The 24,649-nt window shown below is 42.0% G+C and overlaps 1 protein-coding gene across 1 annotated transcript in view; it reads left to right on the top strand.

Moving 5' to 3' along the window:
* The first annotated feature begins 11,197 nt into the window (after positions 1–11,197).
* Positions 11,198–24,649, top strand: part of PIK3R3 (phosphoinositide-3-kinase regulatory subunit 3) — a 325,870-nt gene continuing 312,418 nt past the window's right edge. The window contains exons 1-2 of the mRNA XM_060773427.2: positions 11,198–11,781; positions 13,880–14,546. Of these exons, the coding sequence (XP_060629410.2) occupies positions 14,246–14,546 (301 nt within the window). The 5' untranslated portion in view covers positions 11,198–11,781; positions 13,880–14,245. The remainder of the gene's footprint in view (positions 11,782–13,879; positions 14,547–24,649) is intronic.

Raw genomic sequence — 24,649 nt, forward strand, 5'->3', positions numbered from 1 at the left:
TCTACGAACCATCAACCTCTAAGGATGCCTGTCATAGATGTGAGTGAAATGTCAGGAGAGAACGCTTCTGGAACATGGCCCTACAGTCTGGAAAACTCATAGCAACCCAGTGATTCCAGTCATGAAAGCCTTTGACAACAAATATTTGAATTGACTGGAATTACTCTTGACCCTGTCCACTAATTTATTTATTTATTTATTTACAGCATTTATATTCCATACTTCTCACCCCGCAGGGGACTCAGGGCAGATCACAATGCACATATACATGGCAAACATTCAATGCCATAGACACACAACATATATAGGCAGAGACACAGAGGCTATTTAACTTTCCAGCTTCATGACACCGATGGAGTACTTCCTCATTCTTTTGCATGCTGCTGGAGAATTTTATGGTGTCGTAAATTTGTTAAATTATCCTCCCTGCATAAGCGGTGCCCAAACTTCCTACATGACAGATGCAACTGTCTTTCGGGCTGCAAAGGTTGACAGCAAGCTAGACAAATGGCTGGAAGCTCGCTCCGACCGGGGCTGGCTTAGAACTCATGACGTCTCGATCAGTAGTGATTTTAATGCAACAGACTCACAACCAGCTGCGCCACTTAGTCCTATTTAAGTGTATGCCCCCACTCTATGACAGATTTTTAAAGAATTCATGTCCCATGACAAAAGAGTTTCTAAGACCCTATTTCTGGAAAAAGTAGCAGTACCTGTACTACAAAATGGCCCTCAGCTACTATAATGTGCAGCCTGAGTATTTAAAAACACCAACTAAACTTTCCAGATATGATAAAATGGAAGCCATTGTAAGTCTATAGGGACAGGCACACCTGTGTTTTAAAGAACCAAGGGAAATGCAAATATTTGTCCAAGAGACATTATTTTCTTTCTATAATTCACGCTGCTTGAAAACAATTTCTTTTGACTACCAGGAATTTATTTGGATAAGAAAGAGGGTGGATCTATCACTAGAATGATATTTGACACTCTGGAATAGTATTTCTTGGTCAAACCATGATTAGAGATTTTCTTACCCAGGTTGCTTGGGTACTAATTTTTGCTGAAAGCCAAGCACCACTCTGAAGAGAAAAAATGCATGTTTATGGATGGCATCATGACTCTTTTAGAGGTTAGAGAGCTACTCTCCAATTTTATTCATATGGCAGATTCTGAGAAAACTAAGAGGAAGTCACAAGGACAACACTACCAAAACATTTAATGCCAATATAGAAATGTGTCAATTTGTTCAACATCAGCACTCACAATTGGATACACATAATAAATGATCCTCTCATTGTGTTGTATGCAAATTCATGTTCCAAAATCAAGTCTCAAGCATTTGAAATAAGGAATACTCAACCTGTACACTGAACAAACATTGGGATCAGAGGAATGTGTGGATACTGAGAGCCATGTGCATTTGTAAATTCCATTTATTTATTTACCCTATTTGTACCCCACCCTTCTCACCCTGAAGGGGACTCAAAAGCAGCTTCACTCATAGGCAACAATTAAATGCCATAAAAACATACAATTAAAATAATCATTTACATTAAAACCGCAAATTAAAACATCAAAACATTACACTAACTATTAAAACCACGTCATCCACAATTGTAATCCAGAGCCTTTCCAGTAGTCATTGCACACATTCCGCATCCATTTATTGTACTACAATTATTAACTGAAGGCTTGGTCCCAAAGCCTCATTTTCATTTTCTTTTTGAAGGCCAAGAGGGAGGAAGCTGATCTAATATCACTGGGGAGTTCCACAACCAAAGGACCACCACTGAGAAGTCCCTGTCTCTCATTCCCGCCCATTACACCTGCAAAGGAGGTGGGACCGAGAGCAGGGCCTCCCCAGAAGATCTTAATCTCTGCATGGTTCATAGAGGAAAATACATTCAGACAGGTAAATCATTCCTTGTTATTAAACTTCCAGGGATCCCACTGGATGCAGAAACAACTTATTTTAAAAAGTAACTATTATTTCATTAAATAAGCGTATGGTAAAATATGGAAGTGAGCACTGAAACTTTTTCCAGTAACCCCCATCTTAGATCAGTTATGCAACAACCAGGAGCTAATGGATGGCATCCTGTTGATGGCATACACAGGGGTACTTACTTACTTCTTCTTACTTACTACTACTTACTTAGGCAATCCCTCGTTGGCTGAATAGGATAGTCTTCCAGGATCAGAATTCTTGTGGGTCCGTAGATGGCTGTGGAGCCCTATTCTTGATCTGCACAGGGGTAAGTGGGTATCCAGTACCACCTTCTGCAAAGTCCCCAGTCCTGTGTCCAACTGCATCTTAGGGGCTTTCTGGCATACTGCAGTCTACCATGTGCAGTATATGTTTGTGTTATAAGTGGCATCAGAGGCAGGATTACTTGACATAGTCCCATCCCCAGTCTCATTGTGAGAAGATGTGGATTAGTGGTTCTCAACCTGTGGGTGCCCAGGTATTTTGGCCTACAACTCCCAGAAATCCCAGCCAGTTTACCAGCTGTTAGGATTTCTGGGAGTTGAAGGCCACAACATCTGGGGACTCACATGTTGAGAGCCACTGGTCTGGATAGTGTCAAGATGGTGTCACTGTAGGTTTAGTCACTAGATGAAGTTGGCTGTGTCTGAATGAAGTCCAGTGTTCCTTAATGCTTGACTGTTCTTATTCATGAGAGATAATGAATAACCCACTGGCAATACAAAGAGCTATATGAATGTTTAAATTCCATCTGTATATATAGCCAGATTAGCAACTCTCCCAGGGGCCCACTTATACTACACAATTATAATGCCATATTCCACATTAATTGCCACGGTTCGTAATTTGTGGAGCTCTTTTGATGAAGATTCAATGTATGTGTGCGTGCCTTCAAGTTGCTCGTCAACTTATGTTGACCCCATGAATTTCATAGGGTTTTCTTAGGCAAAGAATACTCTAAAGTGTTTTGTCAATTCCCCCCTCTGAAATATAGCTAGAGCACCAGGTATTCATTTGCAGTTTCCCATCCAAGTATTAATCAGAGCTGATAATAGTTTGCATCCAAGATCAGGGAGGATCTGGTGACATTAGCATACATATATATGAATTCATAGTATCCCTCCCCAAATTGAGATTCTAATAAGATTTATTTATTTATTTATTTTGTATCAAAAGCATTGCATAAATAAGTATAAAACTGATAAAAATAGAAGGAGCACAAGCACCTAAACATTTTTTGACCAAAAATGGGCAACAACGACTGCATTTTCTGTAGCTTTAAAGAATTCTTCCTCTGTGCATGAGGCAGGACATTGTGGACAAGCATACAGGTGTGGAGTTGTTTGTTCTGCTCCACAGTCTTTTAGGTAGTGCCATTTTGTCAGGTTGTCTTTTGAGCTGCCCACTCCACTTCTGAGTCTGCTCAGGGACTTCCAAGTTGCTCATTCTTGGTTTGCCCCTAGAGGCAGACCTGCATGGGGGGTCATCCTATTGGGATTTCCTGATTTATAAAATGGAATCATGGTAGTTAAAATGGAATCATAGATTAAAATTTGCAGTGTTACTAGACCTTAGGTGTTGCATCGCACAGACCCTTTGGGCATTCCTCCCTTCCCTGTGGAATCTCACAATTGCCTGGGAACACAAGGTCTTGAATGATTTGGAGCCTGTTTAGAGGAATATGCAAAACCACAGACTTCCTCGACACACCTTAGGAACACGGTGGATGGTGCTGCTACTATGGTGGAGCATCTCACCACTTCACCACAGTGGCTTCCTTCACCATCTGCAGAAAGAAATCTAAAGGCTTTTACAGCTCCATTAGTCACCTTTGCAAGGAACATAGCAGATATTGCTAGATTTTATAAAAATAAAGAATTACTGATTCAGAACAGGAAGAAACAAAGTACATTACAAAAATGGCGGTATAAACACATTACAGCAATCAGTAGATGGCCACCAGTAATGTGATATTTGTCAAGTAAATTATTAATTTCTACCTGTGAACATAATTTCATGAATATATATTGGAAGTAGTTTTTATCAGTATGTCTTATTTGCCTCTCATGTTCAGTGTGTGTGTGTGTGTGTGTGTATTGTTTTGTTTATGTTTAATACAAATATTAAGTTGGTATTAAAAATTACAATAAAATTCATTTTGGAAAAAGAGCCATGAATGTCAGGGCATATCAATGCTTTTGCTGCACTTCCCATGCTATGTGAAAACTATGTTCAAAGCCCAGAAGAGTATGACTATGAGGATCAGCTTAGGGAGCTAGGTTTGCTTAGCTTGGAAAAGAGAAGGTTAAGAGGGGGCATGACAGCCACATTTAAATATTTGTAAGGATGTCACATTAAAGATGAAGGCAGTTTGTTTTCTGCTGCTCCAAGGACTAGGACACCGTTTTATACTGCAGAAAAAGAGATTCGACCTAAACATTTGACAAAATTTCTGTCAGTAAGGGCTGTTCAACAGTGGAAGAAAGGAGCCCCCGGTGGCGCAATGGATTAAACCCTTGTGCCAGCAAGACTGCTGACTGAAAGGTTGGCGGTTCGAATCCGGGGAGCAGGATGAGCTCCCATCTGTCAGCTTTAGCTTCTCATGCGGGGACATGAGAGAAGCCTCCCACAGGATGGTAAAACGTCCAGGTGTCCCCTGAACAAAGTCCTTACAGATGGCCAATTCTCTCACACCAAAAGCGACTTACAGTTTCCCAAGTCACTCCTGACATAAAAAAAAAAACAGTGGAAGTGACTACCTCATTGGGTGCGGGTGGATGGCCATCTGTTGGGAGTGATTTGGTTGTGTGTTCCTGAATCACAGGGGGCTGGATAGGATGGCCTTTATGGTGTCCTCCAACTCTATGATTTTATGAGTCTGTTAAGGATTGAGAGCATTCATCTTTCCAGATGCGGATGACCTTCTGCTCCTATCATGCCACACCATTTGCCAGGCTGGCTAGGGCAGATAGCAACTGGAGTTCAATGGTATCATGGGACCTATAAATTCCTCAAGCCTATATTAATTTTCCTGTAGATCAATGCATTTTCCATCCCCATCTTTTCTGTTAGAGAAAGCTTTTCTTTGTTGAAATTACTTTGAATTAGATTTTGGGATCGCTGCTCTGTGCAACCACAACAGAAAAAACAGTGGTGTAAATGGGCTATCAACACTGCTTACTCACCTGGCTAAATAATTAACAGTCCCATCCCTAACTTTTCTCCCTTAAGGAGAATGGGATTGCTAGAAATAAAATGCACCTCTGCGATTATGAATACCTGCTCTGGGATTGTGATACATGTGGTTGCTATGATACATCGAATGTTCCTCAGAAGTTTAATTATCAAGCCAGACCTCTGGGTAATTTCATCCAATAGTGGTACACTCAGCTGTAGTGGAGAACAGTAATAAATAAGTGGCAACTTTAGCATCTCCTTGCCACTAAAGAGGAAAAAAAGGGCTCTCTACAAATCAGACAAAGTGCTGTAAAGGTCAATATACCCAATTATCTCAAGGCAAGGGGAGAAGGGAACAAAACTACAATTCCTCTAGGCGTGCTGGTTATAAGATCAACTTCATATATTATCTATTAATATTCAAAGTCATATGCACCCCTCCCCACATCATTGGGTCAATAATAATAATAATAATAATAATAATAATAATAATAATAATACACATTATTTATATTCCACTTTATTATTATTATTATTATTAAACTTTATTTGTACCCCGCTAGCATCTCCCGAAGGACTCGATGCGGCTTACAGAGGCCAAGGCCTCAACACAACAACAGCAAACAATAACAATACAATACAAAGCAAAATTAAAACATAAGCAATGACAAAAACATTACAACTTTATCTCCCCAGAGGGACTAAGAGCGGATTACAGAACACATATGAGGCAAACATTCAATGTCTTTTTACACGAACAACAACATACAATGCACAGATAAGGTAAAGGTCTTCCCCCTTTTTCTATCTCCAGCATCTGGAGGCATTGCTCAACTTCTGGCATTGGGGAGCTCCTGTTGTTCTATTTTCCATGCCAACAGAGCCGGCTGTCCATAGATATCTCCAATCTTTTTGCTGGCATGTCTGCATGGGGGCGCCCTTTTATCTTCCTGCCGAGGCGGTACCTATTGATCTACTCACATTGCATGCTTTCAAACTGCTAGGTTGGCAGAAGCTAGGACTGACAGTCGAGAGCTCACCCTGACTCGTGGCTTCAAACTGTTGACCCTCCAGTCAGCAACCTTTTCTGCAGCTAGCAGCTTTAACTTTAGCTGCTGTGCTACCATGGCACCAATAAATAAATAATTACCAAAACAGAAATCACATCATTTTTCTGGGCATTGTTGGTGCTTACAGATTTCAGGAAGGCAGTGGCTGTGGGCAGATAATCTACCCCTGGCTTTGGATAGCCTTAAAGGAACTATCAAAGATGCTGAATATGTTTTGGGGAAAGGGTTTTGTACCTTGGAGAAGTCTAGACTCAAACCTAGGGTGCATTCACACTGCAAACTTAATGCAGTTTGACACCACTTTAACTGCCATTGCTCAGTGCTATGGAATCTTGGATTTGTAATTTGTTGACATATCAGTACTCTTTGGCAAAGAAGGCTAAAGAGCTTGTAAAACCGCAACTCCTGTGATTCTATAGTATCATCATTGAAACTATATGGAATGAAGTTGCAATTCCTCAGTGTAATACATTATCATTATGTATTACAATTATTATTTATTTAACTTCCATGCCATCTTTCTGTGGAAATTACCTGCCAGAAGAGATTCAACAGCTAAATCAGATGTCAGAATTTAAGAGATAATTGAAGACATATATCTCCCAACAGGCCTTCCCAGTCAATTTTTAACTATGAATCTTAAAGTCATGTCCCTTGTCTCCTATATTTTAAACTTTATTCTGTGCATCTTAATATGTGTATTGTACAGATTATATATATATATATATATATATATATATATATATATATATATAACTAGGTTTTTAATGATGTGTTTTTAACTGTGTTGTGACTCACTTTGAGCTATGAGGAGAGGCAAGTAATAAGAAATTATAATAATAATAATAATAATAATAATAATTACTATTATCTCAGAAAAAGACCCACTGTGGCTTACAAAGCAAACATTTAAAAACATCTATTAAATAATGTAAACCAATTAAAATCATATGGTACATTTTGAAATAAAATAAAGCCAAAGAAAGGTTAAAAGATGTATAAAATAAGACCAATAAAAAGTCACTCGTGGCAGGTCTTTCTCAGTAGCAGCACCCAGACTGTGGAACTCCCTGAAGTCAGATTGACTTCAGCCCCTTCCACACAGCAGAATAAAACCCCACTTCAAAGCAGATATTGTGGGATTTTCTGCTTTGATATTCTGGGATATAGGGCTGTTGGAAGGGCCCCTTATCTCTTCAGAGCTTCCCTTAGACAGGGCTGATGTTTGGTCCTTCAAACTTCTCCTGCTATTCTAACTGTCTGCTTTTAGATTATTTTTGAGGAGTGTGTCTGTTTGAAAAGTTTTAATCTATTTTCAATGTATTGCTGTAATTTTATTTGTATTACATTACTTCAGGGGCTTTGGTGGGATTTGAGGCAATATAAATGCCCTAAATAAATAACCTGCCTGTCTGTGGACTCAGAAGCTATTCAGCATTGAGGGAGATATATTCTGCATGAGCTCAGAAGACTTTAAAAGACATGCCACATCTGTCCTATTGTGCACTGGAACCAATTAAACCCTGTTTCTGTTGAGTCACTTTTCGCTGGACAGTTATGTAAGCCGTGCCGGGCAAGAGAAAGGGCAGAGAGAGGTACACAGGGCATGCCATGGGCGACTGCATACTCTTATATCACTAAGTTTTAATATTCATGTTAGCTTGTGTTTTTTGTCATCTCTGAAGCAAAACCCATCCTCCCATCCATAATGCTCCACAAGCAATAGAGAGTCACAAACATGGTGACAAACCAATCTGTGTGCCCATTATAGAACGACATGCTGCAAAATATAAAATGTCATTGCACAAAGCTCTCTTTGCCTACAGCCAGACAGGGTGCCCCCTCCTTATTTTCTAGGGAATTAGTATTATTCTACAGCTTGTTCTGATTCACATAGTGAAAGTTAAGTTGGCAGAAACACAAGTGCCGGTTGCTTGGAGCTGAATGGCTGCCTTTGTTTTAACCTTCACCCTGTGAATAGAACAGGTTTCTTGGTGAATTTTACTTGGATATGAAAATTTAGGAAAACTATTGTATTTTTACAAGGGTCCTACAAACGAAGACAAATAGTGTAGGGAAGGATAGGGTAGCAGCAATGTTATATAGGATGCAACACAGATGCATATTAATTAAGGCATTCTTTTTTAAAAAAAATAACTTGAAAAGCAATTATTCTTTTCTTTTTTTAAAAAAAGCCCTTAATTTAATACTTTAGTATACATCAAAATATTTAAATATGGCGTCAACATAGGACACACAAAGAACAAAAAAAGAGAAGCATGCTTGGGGGCAACAAATGCTCAATGGGTTAGCCTTGTAGGGAAGGAAGCGCAATCAAAACACCCCCGACAGATGGGCATCCAGCCTCTGCTTAAAAGCCTCCAAAGAAGGAGCCTCCACCATACTCCAGGGCAGAGAGTTCCACTGCTGAACAGCTCTCACAGGCAGGAAGTTCTTCCTCATGTTCAGGTGGAATCTCGTTTCTTGTAGTTTGAAGCTATTGTTCTGCATCCTGGTCTCCAGGGCAGCAGAAAACAAATTTGTTCCATCCTTCCTATGACATCCCCTCACATATTTATACATGGCAATCGTGTCTCCTTTCTGCCTTCTCTTCTGAAGGCTAAACATGCCCAGCTCTTGAAGCCGCTCCTCATAGGGCTTGTTCTCCAGACCCTTGATTTTTGTAGTCACCCTCCTCTGGACACATTCCCGCTTGTCAACATCTCCCTTCAATTTCGGTACCCAGAATTGGACACAGTATTCCAGATGTGTTCTGACCAAGACAGAATAGAGGACTAGCATGACTTCCCTGGATCTAGACACTATACTCCTATTGATGCAGGCCAAAATCTCATTGGCTTTTTTTGCTGCCGCATGACATTGTTGGCTCATGTTTAACTTGTTGTCCACAAAGACTCCAAGATCTTTTTTGCACGTACTGCTCTCAAGTACTGCACCAGAGTTCTGCACCAGCAGAGCCACATCAAGCCCTCACCCAACTAGCCCTCTTCCTCAAAAAATTGGGCAAACTTGGACCACCAAGTTTTCCCCAGCCTCATAAACCAGCATCCTTTTCCTGCTGCTTTCATAGGACTCAGTGATGGCATGGTGCTCGCTTTAATGTCACCTTTTGGGCTTGTGAAAACATACCTGTGGCAAGTAATCGAACTGAATAAAAATACCGACTTGTCTGATGATATGGACCTTCCACATACATACATACACACATACATACATACATACATACATCTTGAAACAGTTCAAGCAGAGACACACAGAAGGGTGGACTCTAAAACATGGGGAGCCCCCAGTGGCACAGTAGGTTAAACCGCTGAGCTGCTGAACTTGCTGATCAAAAGCTCACAGGTTCGAATGTGGGGAGTGGCGTGAGCTCCTGCTGTTAGCCTAGCAGTTCGAAAACATGCAAATGTGAGTAGATCAATAGGTTCTGCTCCAGAGGGAAGGTAAAAGCACTCCATACAGTCATACTGGCCACATGATCTTGGAGGTGTCTACGGGAAACACCGGCTCTTTGGCTTAGAAATGGAGATGATGAACTCCCAGAGTCGGACACGACTGGACTTAATGTCAGGGGAAAACCTTTACCTTTACCTAGAAAAAGTCTAGATGCCATCATTGTTTCTTTCCACTGAGCCCCCTTCCACACAGCCCTTTATAATAATAATAATAAAACTATTTATTTTCCGCTCTATCTCCCCAAAGGGACTCAGGGCACATTCCAAACATAAAAGGCAAACATTCAATGCTCGAATACAACAACAATACATCCATACTAACAAAATTTATACAACCCAACATATAAATACGAATTCTTACTTAACAAACTAAAATTAAATAAAAAGTACAGCCTGTTATAACAGACATGAGTCAAAACATCAAACTTCACCTGTTAACATCTGTGTGAGGACTACTACCTGGATTAGCTAAACTACTCTCTGAGGCTTTTCTATCAATTCCTTGCTGATTGTGTTGGGCTGCCTTGGTGGCTCTGGTCCCCATCACAAAATTTTGTTATAATTGCATTGCCTACAAGACTGATAATTGAAAACTATACCAACTGGCAACCGATCATGTCTGGCGATTTTAATGATTTTAATTTACAATTATATGTTATTGTTTTGATATATGTAATATATTGTTTTATTCGTATGTGATGCACTGAATTTTTGCCAGTTATTATGCTGTACACTGCTTTGAGTCCCCCAGGAGTGAGAAAAGCAATTTAGATATGCAGTAAATAAAAAATAAATAATAATAAAAATGGAAGCAATAATTTCCCATTTCCTTGGGGCAAATTGATGAATCATTGCTCAAGATATCTATTGAGCTGGTGAGGTGAGCAGGGCACGGATACGGATGGCAACTATTAATCAGGGGTATAATGGTAGTATTACCAACTACTATTCCTCCTCCTCCTAAGCAAAGGTATGTCTTCAGCTGTTTATTCCAGAATATCAAGGCAGAAAATCCCACATTATCTGAGTGTGGAGTCAGATAACCCAGTTCAAAGCAATATTCAATATTGTGGAATTTTCTGCCTTGATATTCTGGGATATGGGGCTGTGGGGAAGGACCCCCAGTCCCCTCTTCCAGGCTCCTGGGCAAAGCGGCTTTGCCAACAGGAAGCAGCCCACGATGCCATCTTTCCATCTGATGCTGGTGGTACTTTCCATCAAAGACTGTTGTATAGGACGAGGTGCCCTTCTTGCCGGCTCTGTTCTCCCTTTCTCTGCCTCCTCCATCTGTCCCAAACCTCTTCTGAACCTGCCAGCCCTGGTTGCCTCCTTTCCCCGCCGCTTTTGCCTTGCCAGCCTGCTCTGCTTCTCCCTCTGCAGAGAGCGATAGTCCAGGCAGCCAGAAGGAGGAGGAGGAGGAGGAGTGCCTGCTGAGTCTGACATCACCCTCTCAATCCCACACAGCAGTGGAAGGGGAGTGGAGAAAGTCGAGAAAGGAGGCGCGGGGGGAGGGAGGATGGCACCCACTGCCCACTGCCTGGGAAAGGGATAGAGACAGCTGGACCGTGGCAACTTTCAGCCTCTCCCCTTTCTTCTCCTCCTTCCCTTCCCAGGCGCTCCTTATCTTCCCATCCCACTGCCTTGGTTGCAAACGGGACCTCCGCTGCCTAAAGGGACGGAGAGGAAGGCTGCGCGCCTTTCCTCCACCCTCTTTACTCTGGGTTGCAGCGGGGGATCAAGGCCATGCAGGTGTCGCTCTCCAGGAAGTCTACTGACGGGAGTCTTTCGGTAACATTTCCCTACAAGAGAGCAGGACAAAGAAATCCTTTCCCTTGGTTGTTGTAGGTTTTCTCGGGCTGTATGGCCATCTTCCAGAAGCATTCTCTCCTGACGTTTCGCCTGCATCTGTAGCAAGCATCCTCAGAGGTTGTGAGGTCTGTTGGAAACTAGGAAAACTGGGTTTATATATCTGTGGAAGGTCCTTTCCCTTACTTTTTCTCTCGATGCAACTTGCTGCAGCGCCGAGGTTTGGAATCCAGCGCCTGGGAAGAAGAGAGCGCCTTCTGTGGTGAGTGATTCTCTGAGCATGTCCTGAGTGCTGGGGCTAGGATAGCGCAGGCTGCTGGGTTGACTGAAGACTGAGTTGATCAATGTATATAATGTTGATCAATGCCATTTTACTGTGCCACTGGATATAATGGAACATAAGTATCCACGAATTTGGTATCTGTGGGGGATCCCAAAATCCAGTACCATCGGACACCAAAAGCTCACCGAGCCACTCCCATTCCAGTTTCAAGTGTAAGCTTTAGGGACGAGCCTTTAACAGCCTCACTAAACTACAAACCTCAGATTTTTGCAGGAGGCAGAAACTGGATTTAAAGTGGATTCATTCTCTAATGCAGGCATCCTCAAACTGTGGCCCTCCAACTGTTTGGGCCTTCAACTCCCAGAATTCCTGACAATTAAACCAGCTCCTTAGGGCTTCTGGGAGTTGGAGGCTTAAAAAGGCAGAGGGCCGCAGTTTGAGGATGCCTGCTCTCGTGTGATGAGTCCCATAAAGTCATAGAACCCCCAGTGGCACAATGGGTTAAACCCTTGTGCCAGCAGGACTGCAGACTGAAAGGTTGGTGGTTTGAAGCCAGGGAGCGAGGTGAGCTCCCATCTGTCAGCTCCAGCTTCTCATGCGGGGACATGAGAGAAGCTTCCCACAAGGATGGTCAAACATCTGAGCGTCCCGTGGGCAACGTCTTTGCAGACGGAGTGGGATGGGCTCCTGTCTGTTGGCTACAGCTTCTCATGCTGAGACATGAGAGAAACTTCCCATAGGATGGTAAAAACATTTGAGTGTCCCCTGGGCAACGTCCTTGTAGACAGCCAATTCTCTCACAGCAGAAGTGACTTGCAGTTTCTCAAGTCACTCCCAACACGAAAAAATAGAATCTTAAGAGTTGGAAGAGACCACAAGGGCTAGGCCCGTAGCCAGGATTTTGTTTCGGGGGGGGGGGCAAAAAAATTTCAGGGGGGGGGTTCGAGGGGGCTGAGTTTCGGGGGGGGCTGAGTCTGAGTGAAAGAGGGTCTAGCCTAGCAAACCTTTTGTATCATTACCCCAATACCCCCATGCATATAGGATATATTGAGTATGGTGATCAGATCATGATATGAATAAACATAACAGTTTAAATAATGCACCAGTAAGGCCTTTTCGCGAACCACCATGAGAATTTCAGGGGGGGGGGGGCTGAAGCCCCTCAAACCCCCCCCCCCCCTCCGCTACATGCCTGACAAGGGCCATCTAGTCCAACTCCCGGGCATGCAGGAAAAGCACAATCAAAGCACTCCCAGATAGATGGCCATCCAGTCTCTGTTTAAAAGCCTCCAAAGCAGGAACCTCTACTTTGGGACAGTGATTTCCACTGTACAATAGTTCTTACTGTCAGGAAGTTCTTTCCAAAACTGTAAGATGGTCCTGTAGTGGCTTGTCCACATGGACTCTTGGGCTGCATGTTAATCTCATGGCGATGCTGTGCTGGCTAGGATGCTTTGGAATACATGAGTATGTTGAATGGGTCATCTGGCTTTCCCCTTCAATATTCCCCTGCCCTGATATAATTGTGGGTTGTTCTTTCAAAACCCTTGTGGTCAAGAAAGGCATGAGAAATTATTTGGACCAAGAACAGCATCAGAGATTATTTGGATCATTATGGGTTTGCCAAATGGCAATTCTTCTGAGGAGACTTTTTTTTGTGTGTGATTCCAAGACCCTCCATGGGCTGACACACGGGGTACAGCTTTATACACTAGGGAATGGGAAACATCTCAGTTGCTGCTATTCTGCACAGAAAGGCACACTTGCAGAGGGAAGTTGAAAATCTGGCAATCATGCCTCCATAAGGTTAAACCCTTGTGCCAGCAGGACTGCTGACTGAAAGGTCAACAGTTTGAATCTGGGGAGCAGGGTGAGCTCCCGTCTGTCAGCTCCAGCTTCTCATGCGTGGACATGAGAGAAGCCTCCCACAGGATGGCATCTGTGCATCCCCTGGGCAATGTCCTTGCAGATGGCCAGTTCTCTCACACCAGAAGCAACTTGCAGTTTCTCAAGTCATTCCTGACGTGAAAAAAAGCCTCAATAGGGAAGTATTAATGCTACTGTCTTACTTTTGCAGCAAAGGAAACTTCTGACAGATCTGGTGCTAAAAACCTGGAAGCTGAAACAGAAGGGAGAAGAGAGAGACTGGCTACCAGCTTCATCATGTACTTTTGCTCAGCAAGTACAGTTGGGCTGGGCCTTGCAAAGTTGATCATGACAGATTGATGGCTTGAGTTTTGGCAGACTGTTTACCTTTCCGGGTTTAGTGTATATATAGATATAGATATATATCCCATTACACAAGAATAAGTTGAAACTGGGAGACATTGAGGAAGGACCAGTGCAATTTCAGCTCTCTGCTCTCCTCCTTTTCCATGCCCGTGTGAATGTGCAGAGCTGGCAAGTTTGGTAGATAACTCAGGAGCCTTGGGATTTTCTTGCCATGGCTTCAGCGGATGGGCTGCAGTATCGAGCTCTCTATGAATATAAGAAGCATCGGGAAGAAGACCTGGCTCTCTCTCCAGGAGATTTGCTGACAGTCAACAAAGCTGGGTTTATGTGTGTGGACTACAAAGAAGGTGAAGAGAGGACCCCCAAAGGCTGGCTGAATGGCTTTAATGAACGTACCAAGGAGCACGGAGATTTCCCAGGCACCTATGTAGAATACCTGGGCCCCGTGAGGATCATGGCCCCTACCCCAAAGCTCCGGCCCCTGCCTCCAACACCTTCCAAACACCTGAGGGGTAAGTCGGTGTATTTATAATATGGTTTCCAAGTGAGCCCCCACATTATAGTTATTGTTGTTGTGTGACTGCGCTATTTCCGACATATTTAAGGCAAACCTTACACAAGGTAAAACAAGTTGTTCAGAGGAGATTTGCCTTTGCCTTCTCATGGGGCAAGTATGACTTGCCCAAGGTCACCCAGTCCGTTTCCATGGCCCTGCAGGGATTCAAATCCTGGCCTCTGGAGTTGTAGTCCAACGCTTAAAGCACGACACCATGCTGGCTCTCAGATTGTAATAGCTTCCCGGAATTGTGGCAGCATTTCCTAACTGTGTCTTTGCACAGCAACCAAACTGGGAGCTGTGCTCTCTCATTGGCTGGCCTCAAGCTGAGCACTGACGTTCATAGGACTTTCTCAAGCTCTGCTCTCAGTATCAGTGCATCATCACTCCACTGAAAAGGAAAGAAATACTTGTGTCCCATCCCCCGTCCCTCCACTGCCACCAAACATCCCCATTAAAAACGTAAAATGCAGGTTTTACAAAGCAGAGCTCTCTGGGAAGCTATGGGGTTGTACAATTTATAAACTGTGTGGTTTGAGAGTGACATGTTCCCCCAGAGCATGCTGTGTGCAAACCACTGGAGAATTTAGGCTGGGGTTGGGAACATCTTGGGCCAGATTTCCAGCTAGTTTTTTGTGCAAGGTAATCATTTACATACGAGCAAGTCGGTCTGGCTAGCCAGACATGTGGCTGTGTGTGCTGATGGCTGGGAACAGAGTGTTTATTCTGGGATGGGGCTCATTGGGAAGAGGATTATGAAGCCATTTCTGGAGTTTATTTCTATGAAGAAACAAAAGTACTCTTGACATTTAGAAATGTTTCATCTCTTCAGATGATGTGCATAAAGAAAGGCCTGCTGTTGATTAAGAGAAAGCCCAGTGGTGTATCCTCTTCTTTTGGTAAAGTTCAGCAGAGATCCTTGAGGCCACTGGGAAAGCCATAATGAAGTGAGAAGTGATGGATATATGTATGTATGTATGCATGTATGTCTACCCTGCTTCATAGCAGAGTGCTGCTGCAGGCTGTTAGACCAGAAGGCAGGCACATTTGCCTTTGAGACAGCAGGTTCAAAATATATCTCAGCTGTGCCCCCATAGTATATATTTGGTGGAAGGGATAACAGGGTCTTGTGACACCTTAAAAACTAAGGTTGCAACTACACTGTTAGTTCATGCAATTTGGCATCACTTTAACTGTCATGGTTCAGTGCTATGGAATCCTGGGAGCTGTAGTTTTTAAAGGTCTTTAACCTTTTTGGGGCCGTGGTGGTGCAGCAGATTAAACCTCTAAGCTGAATAGCTTGCTGATTGGAAAGTCAGTGGTTTGAATCCAGGAAGCAGGGTGAGCTCCTGTTGTTAGCCCCAGCTTCTGCCAACCTAGCAGTTCAAAAACATGCAAATGTGAGTAGATAAATAGGTACTGCTTCAGCGGGAAGGTAATGGTGCTCCATGCAGTCAATTTCCCGCCACCACAAGAGCCAACCAGCAATGATGTTGGACTGAGTCCTGAGTGACTCAGGATACAGATACTAGCTGGACAGTTTCTGGAGTCAGTGCAGATTTCTTGAATATATAGCTGTCAAAATGAAATAAAAATGCTCTGGGTTCACTATTGCAGAATATCAGTTCTTTCAGGGGGGTCCCTGCTGACATCCTCTCTAGCCATTGAGACTAAAGCCTCTGCATTGCCTTCAGCCTGCCTGTGTCTTATCTGATCCTCTGGCAGCTTGGCACTCCGGGCCCTGAATCCATGGTTCTAGCAGAACTGAAATCACATAACAAAATCATGGCAGGAAAACCTAATGATAGGTTTACTTTGGGATTGCCACCAAACAACAACGACAACAGAGGCCTTTTTCTTAACAGGAAGTGATCTGTAAATTTGTTACTTCTCATTCCAAACTTTAAAACAAACTCTTGCATAAGCGGGTTTCTACAATGTGTTTTGCATTCTGCGGGGCTGATTTCATTATGTGATCTGGTTTAGATTTAGGACTTCCTGAAACACATGAAGGAGTTTAGCTCAGACTTTCCCCCAGGTTTTCTTGATGCACTTTAAGCCCTTTAATTCAAACAGTAGCATGATTTGGCTTAGTGTGTTTTGTAGCCATTGAAGTCTGAAGTTGACTTCAATCTGTAACAAGGCTCAGTGTTAACTTTGCATATAATATCCACTCCTCACAATTTATAGCGAAGTAGGTAATTTGTTACTCAAGCACTGAAAATCTTATTTGAAGGTCTAGATTCTGCACATTCAGTTTTGTCATTGGAGTATTTGAAGTGTCAATCTGTTTATTAATCAGCCTCTGAGAGGGGTGTGATCAGAAAGAAATGCAGTGTGGCAATCACCAGTGGGTTCATGATGGGCTTAATGATTGGACTCTGGTGAACACCATGGGGTTAGTCCAAAATACTCAATTGGCGCTTAAGATGATGAGCATTTCAATGGGTGTTGTGAGAGTGAGGCTGGCTTGAGGCATGGGAGATGGATCGTTCACTCTGATAATGCTGATCATATCAGGGGAAACAAGAAAAGGGACTCAAGGCTTTTAATGAAAGTTTTGTTATGTGCTCCCCTCATGTCTCCCAGTCCATTGTAAAAGGATTATGGAGTTTTTAAAGGATTGTTTCCTGGGATCCACAGGGTGTTAGAAAACATTCCAAAGTCAATTTTTAAAAAAGATTACTGCAGAGCACAGGCATGCGTGCTTGCTGTATGTCAAATAGAGCCGTATCTATAGATTTATAAATTTTATATTTCATATTTTTGGAGGACCTGACTTCTTGATAACAATTTAATCTGAAGAGATTTTGCAAGAGAAAAGGGTATGGGTGTAAACTTCACTCTAAAGTAGTAGAGTAGCAGATTGCTACAGTCACTTAGTGCATGATCACACCAAAACGTAGTTTCTAAATCAGGCATGGAGAAACTAAGGTCCTCAGGCCAGACACAACCCTCTGGGCACTTATGTCAGGTCCTCCTAATTTTCCCTGTGGCTTACGGTGTCCTTATGCTAAAAAGATGGGGAGGGAAGACACATGGTGCCTGGGAGCACTCCTGTGCACTCTGAGCTGCTTCGTGTCTTCCTCAGGCCATCCTCTTGGCTTAAGGATGGGAGGACGGTCCCAGGAAGGCAGGTAGTGACTGAAGGGGCTCTGGAGCCCTCTCGGCCACCACCTGCATCTCCCTCCTCTCGGCATAAGGATGGGGCAGATTGCCCTGGCCTTATGCTGAGAGGGCAGCCCAAGAATAAGGAGGAGGATTGGGGAAGATCAGGGCAGTCGCTGCGTGTCTCACCGTCCTTCCGGGATAATGGCTTGAGGATGACTTGTCCCTGCCCCTCCCACCCGAGCCCACCTTCTCTCCCTCCCTCCCTCCTAGTCCGGTCCTCCCTGGCCTGGCTGCCCCAAGGCAAAAAAGTTTGCCCATACCTGTTTTAAATGCGTTATTTTTCCTTATGATACAATTATATAATTGCACAGTTTTGATGTTTCTTCCAAATAGAAGGTGCTGCTATAATTGCATAATTGCAACCCACCAAACAGTAAAATTCTGCATTTAAAACAAAATTTAATATACAAAATAAAAACTAAGGAATGGAGTAAAAGGAATGTTGCTCCTGTACACCATAATGCCCTCTTTGTCCAGACATCAGCAGGAGAGTAACTTCATCCTGCCTAGGGATAGGAAACTTGCCCAACATGATATGGGATACGGGAACTGTAGCAGAATGAAATGATTGTATCAGAAATAGTTGAACAGCTGTGGTAATGGTGCCATTGATGGAGTATTCCTATCATCGTGTGTTGATTTATCACCTATGGTGAATGTCAAAATTAGCTAATACAGGTTGAACATGCCATATTCAAAATTCCAAATCCCCAAATCATCCAAAATTGTCCACATAGGTGCCAAATAGTGACATTTTTGCTTTTGATGGTTCAATGTACACACTGTACACAAACTTTGTTTCATGCACAACATTATTTAAAATATTGTATGAATTACCTTCAAGCAATGTCTTTATGATGCATCAACAAATTTGGTGTTTTGACTTGGATTCCATCTTCAAAATATCTCAATAGGTACTTGTATTCAATTACAAGTATTGCAACAACAAAAATAAAAAACCAAAAGAACAAAAATCCGAAATCCAAAACAGTTCTGATCCCAAGTATTTCAGATAAGGAATACTCAACCTGTATCATCCTTCAGTGTATTCCCAACTACTTTATGTCCTCGTCCTGTGTCATCAGCCATAAACTGTTTGCTTTCATAAGTTACACGCACTTTTAAAAAAACTCCTTCTTGCCTTATTTAAGAATGGTCTTGCTGCATATGTACATTGCATAAAGATGCTATTATATTAGGAGTATATATCAGTTGAATGTCGGTGTTACTGTGGCAGAAGTGGGTGTTTTTCACACCTGGCATGGACTTCTAATAGATTCATTGCCCATTGGACCTCATCCCATGAGAAATGTGAGACTGCCAAAAAGGATTTTGTAGTATTCAGAGAATGCTGTTTTCTAATCCAAATCTAAGTGGACCCATTTGTTAAAATGCTATCTGGGCAGCACATTCCTTCCCCACCAATTCCCATGCCCTGGTGAGTGGAAATCAGCCAATAAAGGACTAGGAATTTGTCTAGATAGAAAATGAAGGTCCCCAAGCTGTCATGTTGGCATGAATTCTGCAAGCCGATCACTTGTAGCAAAAAGTTTTGATGCTGCTTGCAGCATTTGCCAATTCCATCATATCAAAGAGAGCACAGTTCCTTAGGTTGCAGTCAGAGAAAGCAGTTCTTTCTCATTAATAAGACATCATTAAGGGAAAGATCTGGCTGTCTATTTGCTTTGAATGCATGTTCCAGGTCAGCTTGTTAGCCAGGAAACAAAGTGGGGGAGTGGCTAAATGTGACATGAACACAAACCTCTATACCAGGGGTCCCCAAACTTTTTGAACAGAGGGCCGGGTCACAGTCCCGCAAACTGTTGGGGGGCCGGATTATAATTTGAACAAAAACATGAATGAATTCCTATGCACTCTGCACATATATTATTTGCAGTGCAACCCCCCCCCCCCCCAAAAAATCAAAAAACAAAGACCCACACTTCTATATAAATAAAAATGTAATGTTTGTTTGTGGGATTAACAGAACTCAAAAACCACTGGACGAATTAACACCAATTTTAGACACCTAACAACCCAATGTATATCCTTCACTCAAAAAAAATGATTTTGTCATTTGGGAGTTGTAGTTGCTGGGATTTATAGTTCACCTAAAATCAAAAATCGCTCTGATCTCCAAGGAGGCAGGTAAACTACAAAAGGCTTCTGCCTCCCACACGAGCATAAGGGCCGGAGCAGAGGGTTCCTGCGATGGGCGGAGCGGCGCCGGGTGGGCGTGGCCAGGCCAGGTCAGGCCGCGCGGGCCAGAGAAATGCCCTCGGCAGGCCGCATACGGCCCGCGGGCCGTAGTTTGGGGACCCCTGCTCTATACTGTAGATTCCTTGATTAGCCAACAACAAAGCCTGGCCTTAGACAGAAAAGCCAAGCAAATTTGGTTTTCTTTCGTGTCAGGAGCAACTTGAGAAACTGCAAGTTGCTTCTGGTGTGAGAGGATTGGCCGTCTGCAAGGACGTTGCCCAGGGAATGCCCAGATGTTTGATGTTTTACCATCCTTGTTCGAGGCTTCTCTCATGTCCCCACATGGGGAGCTGGAGCTGACAGATGGGAGCTCAACCCACTCTCCCTGGATTTAAACTGCTGACCTATCAGTCACCAGTCCTGCCAACAAAAGGGTCTAACCCATTGTGCCACTGGGGGTTCCAGCCAAGCAGGTGATCCTTTTTTCTTCTTCTGCAGAACAATAGAAGCAACAACAGATGTGTACCTCCCTCTGATGTCTTTCCCTCTGAGGACCTTTCTCTGAGGTCTTTCCGAAGGTCTTCCATTCTTAATGGGTGGACAAGAAGAGCCATCATAGTATAGGTTTTAGCAATGGATTACACGGGAGCACTGGAGACCAGAGTTCAGTTCCTTTCCGGCAAAGGAAACACATAAGCAACTCACACTCTCTCAGCTTCACGGGAAGGCAAAGGCAACACCCTCTGAACAAATTTTGCCAAGAAAAACCTATAATTTATTAAACTTGGGATTGCCAGGAGTCAGAAATGACTTGAAGCAAACCATAAAATAAAAGGAGAGCTCCTTTTTTGTGACTGATCCTTCATTGTGAAATACCTGCCAGAAACTGTAGAACTGGTACAATGATAGAGGACAGGAGAGGTTTTTTTGGTAACATCTATTGTGAAATGTGAGAGATCATATTTTATCTCACAAGCAGAGTATTTACTATTTGCAAGAAGCAAATGTGCAACAACCTAACCTACAGATCTACCATCTCATTGTGAGAAGCTCTGCAATGTCTAGTTTTTAAATATAGAGGAAAAGAAATAGAAAAGTGCAAATTACAAAATGCAAGATGAACAAACAGACTAACTGTAGGCTAACTGATGCAAGAAGTGAGATGGTGAGGATCAGACCAACAAACAAGGCATTATGTGAATAAATACTATGTCAAAACCCCTTACAAACCTGGAAACAAGCAATTACTCTGATTATTGGCATGCTGAGGTTGCTACTTCTTACAACTTTAAGGGGTATTGGCTTTTGTTTGAAACTGGCAGAACTTTGCTGTTCATCCCAGTGGACAGGAAAAGTGTATTTGGCTTTATTGTAAGAAAGATGTATACAAATTAAGGCCCAGTGCCAGAAACAAATGTTCTCACTTATTTGCCTAGCTTGTGTGCCTTATTAATAAATAAATAAAACGTATTTATTGTGTAAAATAGATTTGGAAAATTTTCTCACAAATCTATTAATGCTGGGCTGAGGTTAAAGCACAGGATGAATCTCTAGATTTTGCTGAAAATCCTTTAAGAATAAATTGGAGTGCATTGTCATATCTGACTCCAGTTTTCATTAAGTGGAGCTCATTGTTGCTACAAAAGAGTCAATATTGTTTCAAATAAATAATACGATAAAAAGGGGACAACTGACTTCCTGCTAAAACATCAAAGTTATTTACAGTTTACAATATTTGCTGTTCCATGTAATCTACACTAGGAAAGAGTGTTGTCTATGAGATCAGCACTTAACTTGAGATGAATGGCTTTCTAATAGCAGTAAATGTGCGTATATAGCTTGAGCTCCTTTTTCCCCAGAGGAATTAATGGAAACATGGACTATAATTCTAAATTTAATTTTTCTTTATAGTTCTGTTGAGATGATATGGGTGTTGTCACACTGGAAAGCCCCTTTCCCTTTAGCACTTACTTTGGCATTTCTGTGAACGGATTGAAAAACATATATTCTTCAAGCTGCTTTGAGTCTCCCTGCGGAGGGAAAAAGTGGGATTATTATTATTATTATTATTATTATTATTATTATTATTATTAGAGTGTTCTTGAGGTTGTCCCAACAGAAGAAAACCATTGGATCAGAGGAGCGACTTCATAGTTTTGTGCAAAGATTTAACTTTTTATTTGCCTGCCCATAAGTATTTTAATTCCACAAATAAAATTTTCTTTCACTCCCCAAATTTCTAGCATTGTGATAACTTGAAATATTGATTGAAAATTTAGAAATTCACAAAGATAAGGGGCAGGCAAAAATACCAAGGGAATGTGAACATAACCAAAGTAAGAGTTCTGGGTGTTAACAATATTCAGTGTCTCATTTTCTGTAATCAGAGATGTTTGGAGCTAAAAGAAAATTTCATTAGAAGGTCCTGATTGATGGCATCATAGGAAGCATGCAATTGAGTTGACCAGAGTGGACGACTCCTAGTTGATGACTCCAGTGTCAATAGAATGATAATTCACATTTGAAGGGTGCTGAAATTTATCTCCCAAATAGGTACAGTGCATTAGATCTTCCCGTCTGGACTAAAACCCAGAGCAGATTCAGCCAACACTGATTCAGGCAAAATAAAACAGGAAAGAGTGGTGCTGAAGTAACAGTGGACTGTAGGGAAGAGAGTCGGGAAAGAATAGCCCCGTATAATTACATAAATGTCTTCACAATGAAGATGTAATCTACTGCTGAAATCTTTGCTTTTAAGCTGAAAATAAGAACGGGAACATTTAGTTCAGCATTAGTGCTAGGATGTGTAGTTTCTGAAGCAAGTAACACAGAGACTGAAAGTCCTGTCAGTCCTATCCAGCTAATGATAAAGCATGTTTTTGATGAATTTGCTTATCAGCTGAATGAGAACTAGTTAAGCTGTCTCCTCCTTTCAACACTGAGGCATTTTTCACTTTTTCCTAAAGCAGTGCTTCAAGTTGTAGCTGCCATTAACCCCACTACTTCTAATACAATGTGGAGATAACTGGAAAGCCTGTTGCTATGACAGTACCATCATAAGTTCCCATTCCATATATACATGGCCCCAACATGTAGACTCCCAAGAGCTGTTGGAATATATGAACCACTATAGTTCCCTAGAGATGTGTGGTTGTAATTGTAGTTCTACCATATCTTACTCAAGAGTTGAATGCATCTGACCCACTTTTCACATTGGACCACACAATTGGTTGCATATTCTTGAGAAAAATGGAAGGATGCTATAAATAGATAAATGTTGCTAACAGCCTAGATGCTATTTTAGTTATGGAAGAAGTGGCTCCTTACAAGTGCATCCAAAACTAAAGAATCACACACTGAAGTGGTTTCATTATTATTTGTGCCTCCCTAGAATGGACACTGCCTTGCTGGGTTTGGGATTCTTGCTTTTTTAAAAGATTTCAAAGGAGCTATTGTAACAGTAGGACATGTGGTAGTCAGATGGACATTTTGGTAGCTGAAAGGACATCTGGATGAATAGGTTTTCCTTTCCATATGACATTTGCCCTGCTTCCAGGTTTCTACTTCTTTGTTTTTCCTCATCCCACTACTCTTGTTTCTTTATCAACAGATTTTGCACTCCTTGATCCATACAAGTCCTCTGTTCATTGGATTCTTTGTTATTTTTCTCCTAAAATATTAAGAAGCAAATGCAGACAGGATAAAAATCATTTATAAGCAATGTTTGGTTCATCTTCTGTGGTCACACTCTCTCCAGTTTTGTCAAAGAAAAGATCAACAACATATGAGGTTAAGCAGCCCCACAAAGAAAGTATCTATCAAGGGATTGTGATGTGACTCATAATCAATATTCCCAGAACATTTTCACCATTTTTATACAAGTGAAGTGATAGATAGTGTTTAACCAGACATAGAGCACATTTCCATTAAAATATCCTCAGTAATTATAGATTTTAATTATGATATTATAAAATTATATTTATGAGAATGTATCAGGCTGAAATACCCTAAAGACACTAGATACCAACTGATTTTGTAAGCTAAGCATAGTCAGTCCTGGTTAGTTCCTGGATGGGGACTGTCAACAAATACCTGATGCTGTAGGTGATATTTCAGTGGAAAGAACTTGCCACACCACCTCTAATAATTCCCTGCCTTTGAAATTGATGCGGTTGTTATAACATAAAATGACTTGAAGGCACATATACTAAGATTATCTCAGATTATGAGGCAGGAATAACATAGGTTACATAAGTGTGATATCTGTGCCTCAAGAACGTAATTTCCTCAATGTGAAGCCCAGGTGGACTGTGTGTCAAAGAACAAACAAACCATAAACTAAAACAGCAATTGTGTGGAAAGGCCCTTGTGTATTGTTAATGTCCTGCTTGAGGATAATTTTTAATATGCATTCGCCTGCTTAAATTTTAGTCAAAATCAACCTTATCATGAGACAGAACAGAGCTGCTTTCCTCTCAAAGGGCTGTACTTCTAGTACCAGTACTTAACTTAAAAAGTAAATGCCATTCTAGATTGCATCAATAGGAGAATAGTGTCTAGATCAGCGGTTCTCAACCTGTGGGTCCCCAGATGTTTTGGCTTACAACTCCTAGAAATCCCAGCCAGTTTACCAACTGTTAGGATTTCTGGGAGTTGAAGGCCAAAACATCTGGGAACCCATAGGTTGAG

The sequence above is a fragment of the Anolis sagrei genome, chromosome 4 (assembly GCF_037176765.1).
Source record: "Anolis sagrei isolate rAnoSag1 chromosome 4, rAnoSag1.mat, whole genome shotgun sequence".
Lineage (NCBI taxonomy): Eukaryota > Metazoa > Chordata > Lepidosauria > Squamata > Dactyloidae > Anolis > Anolis sagrei.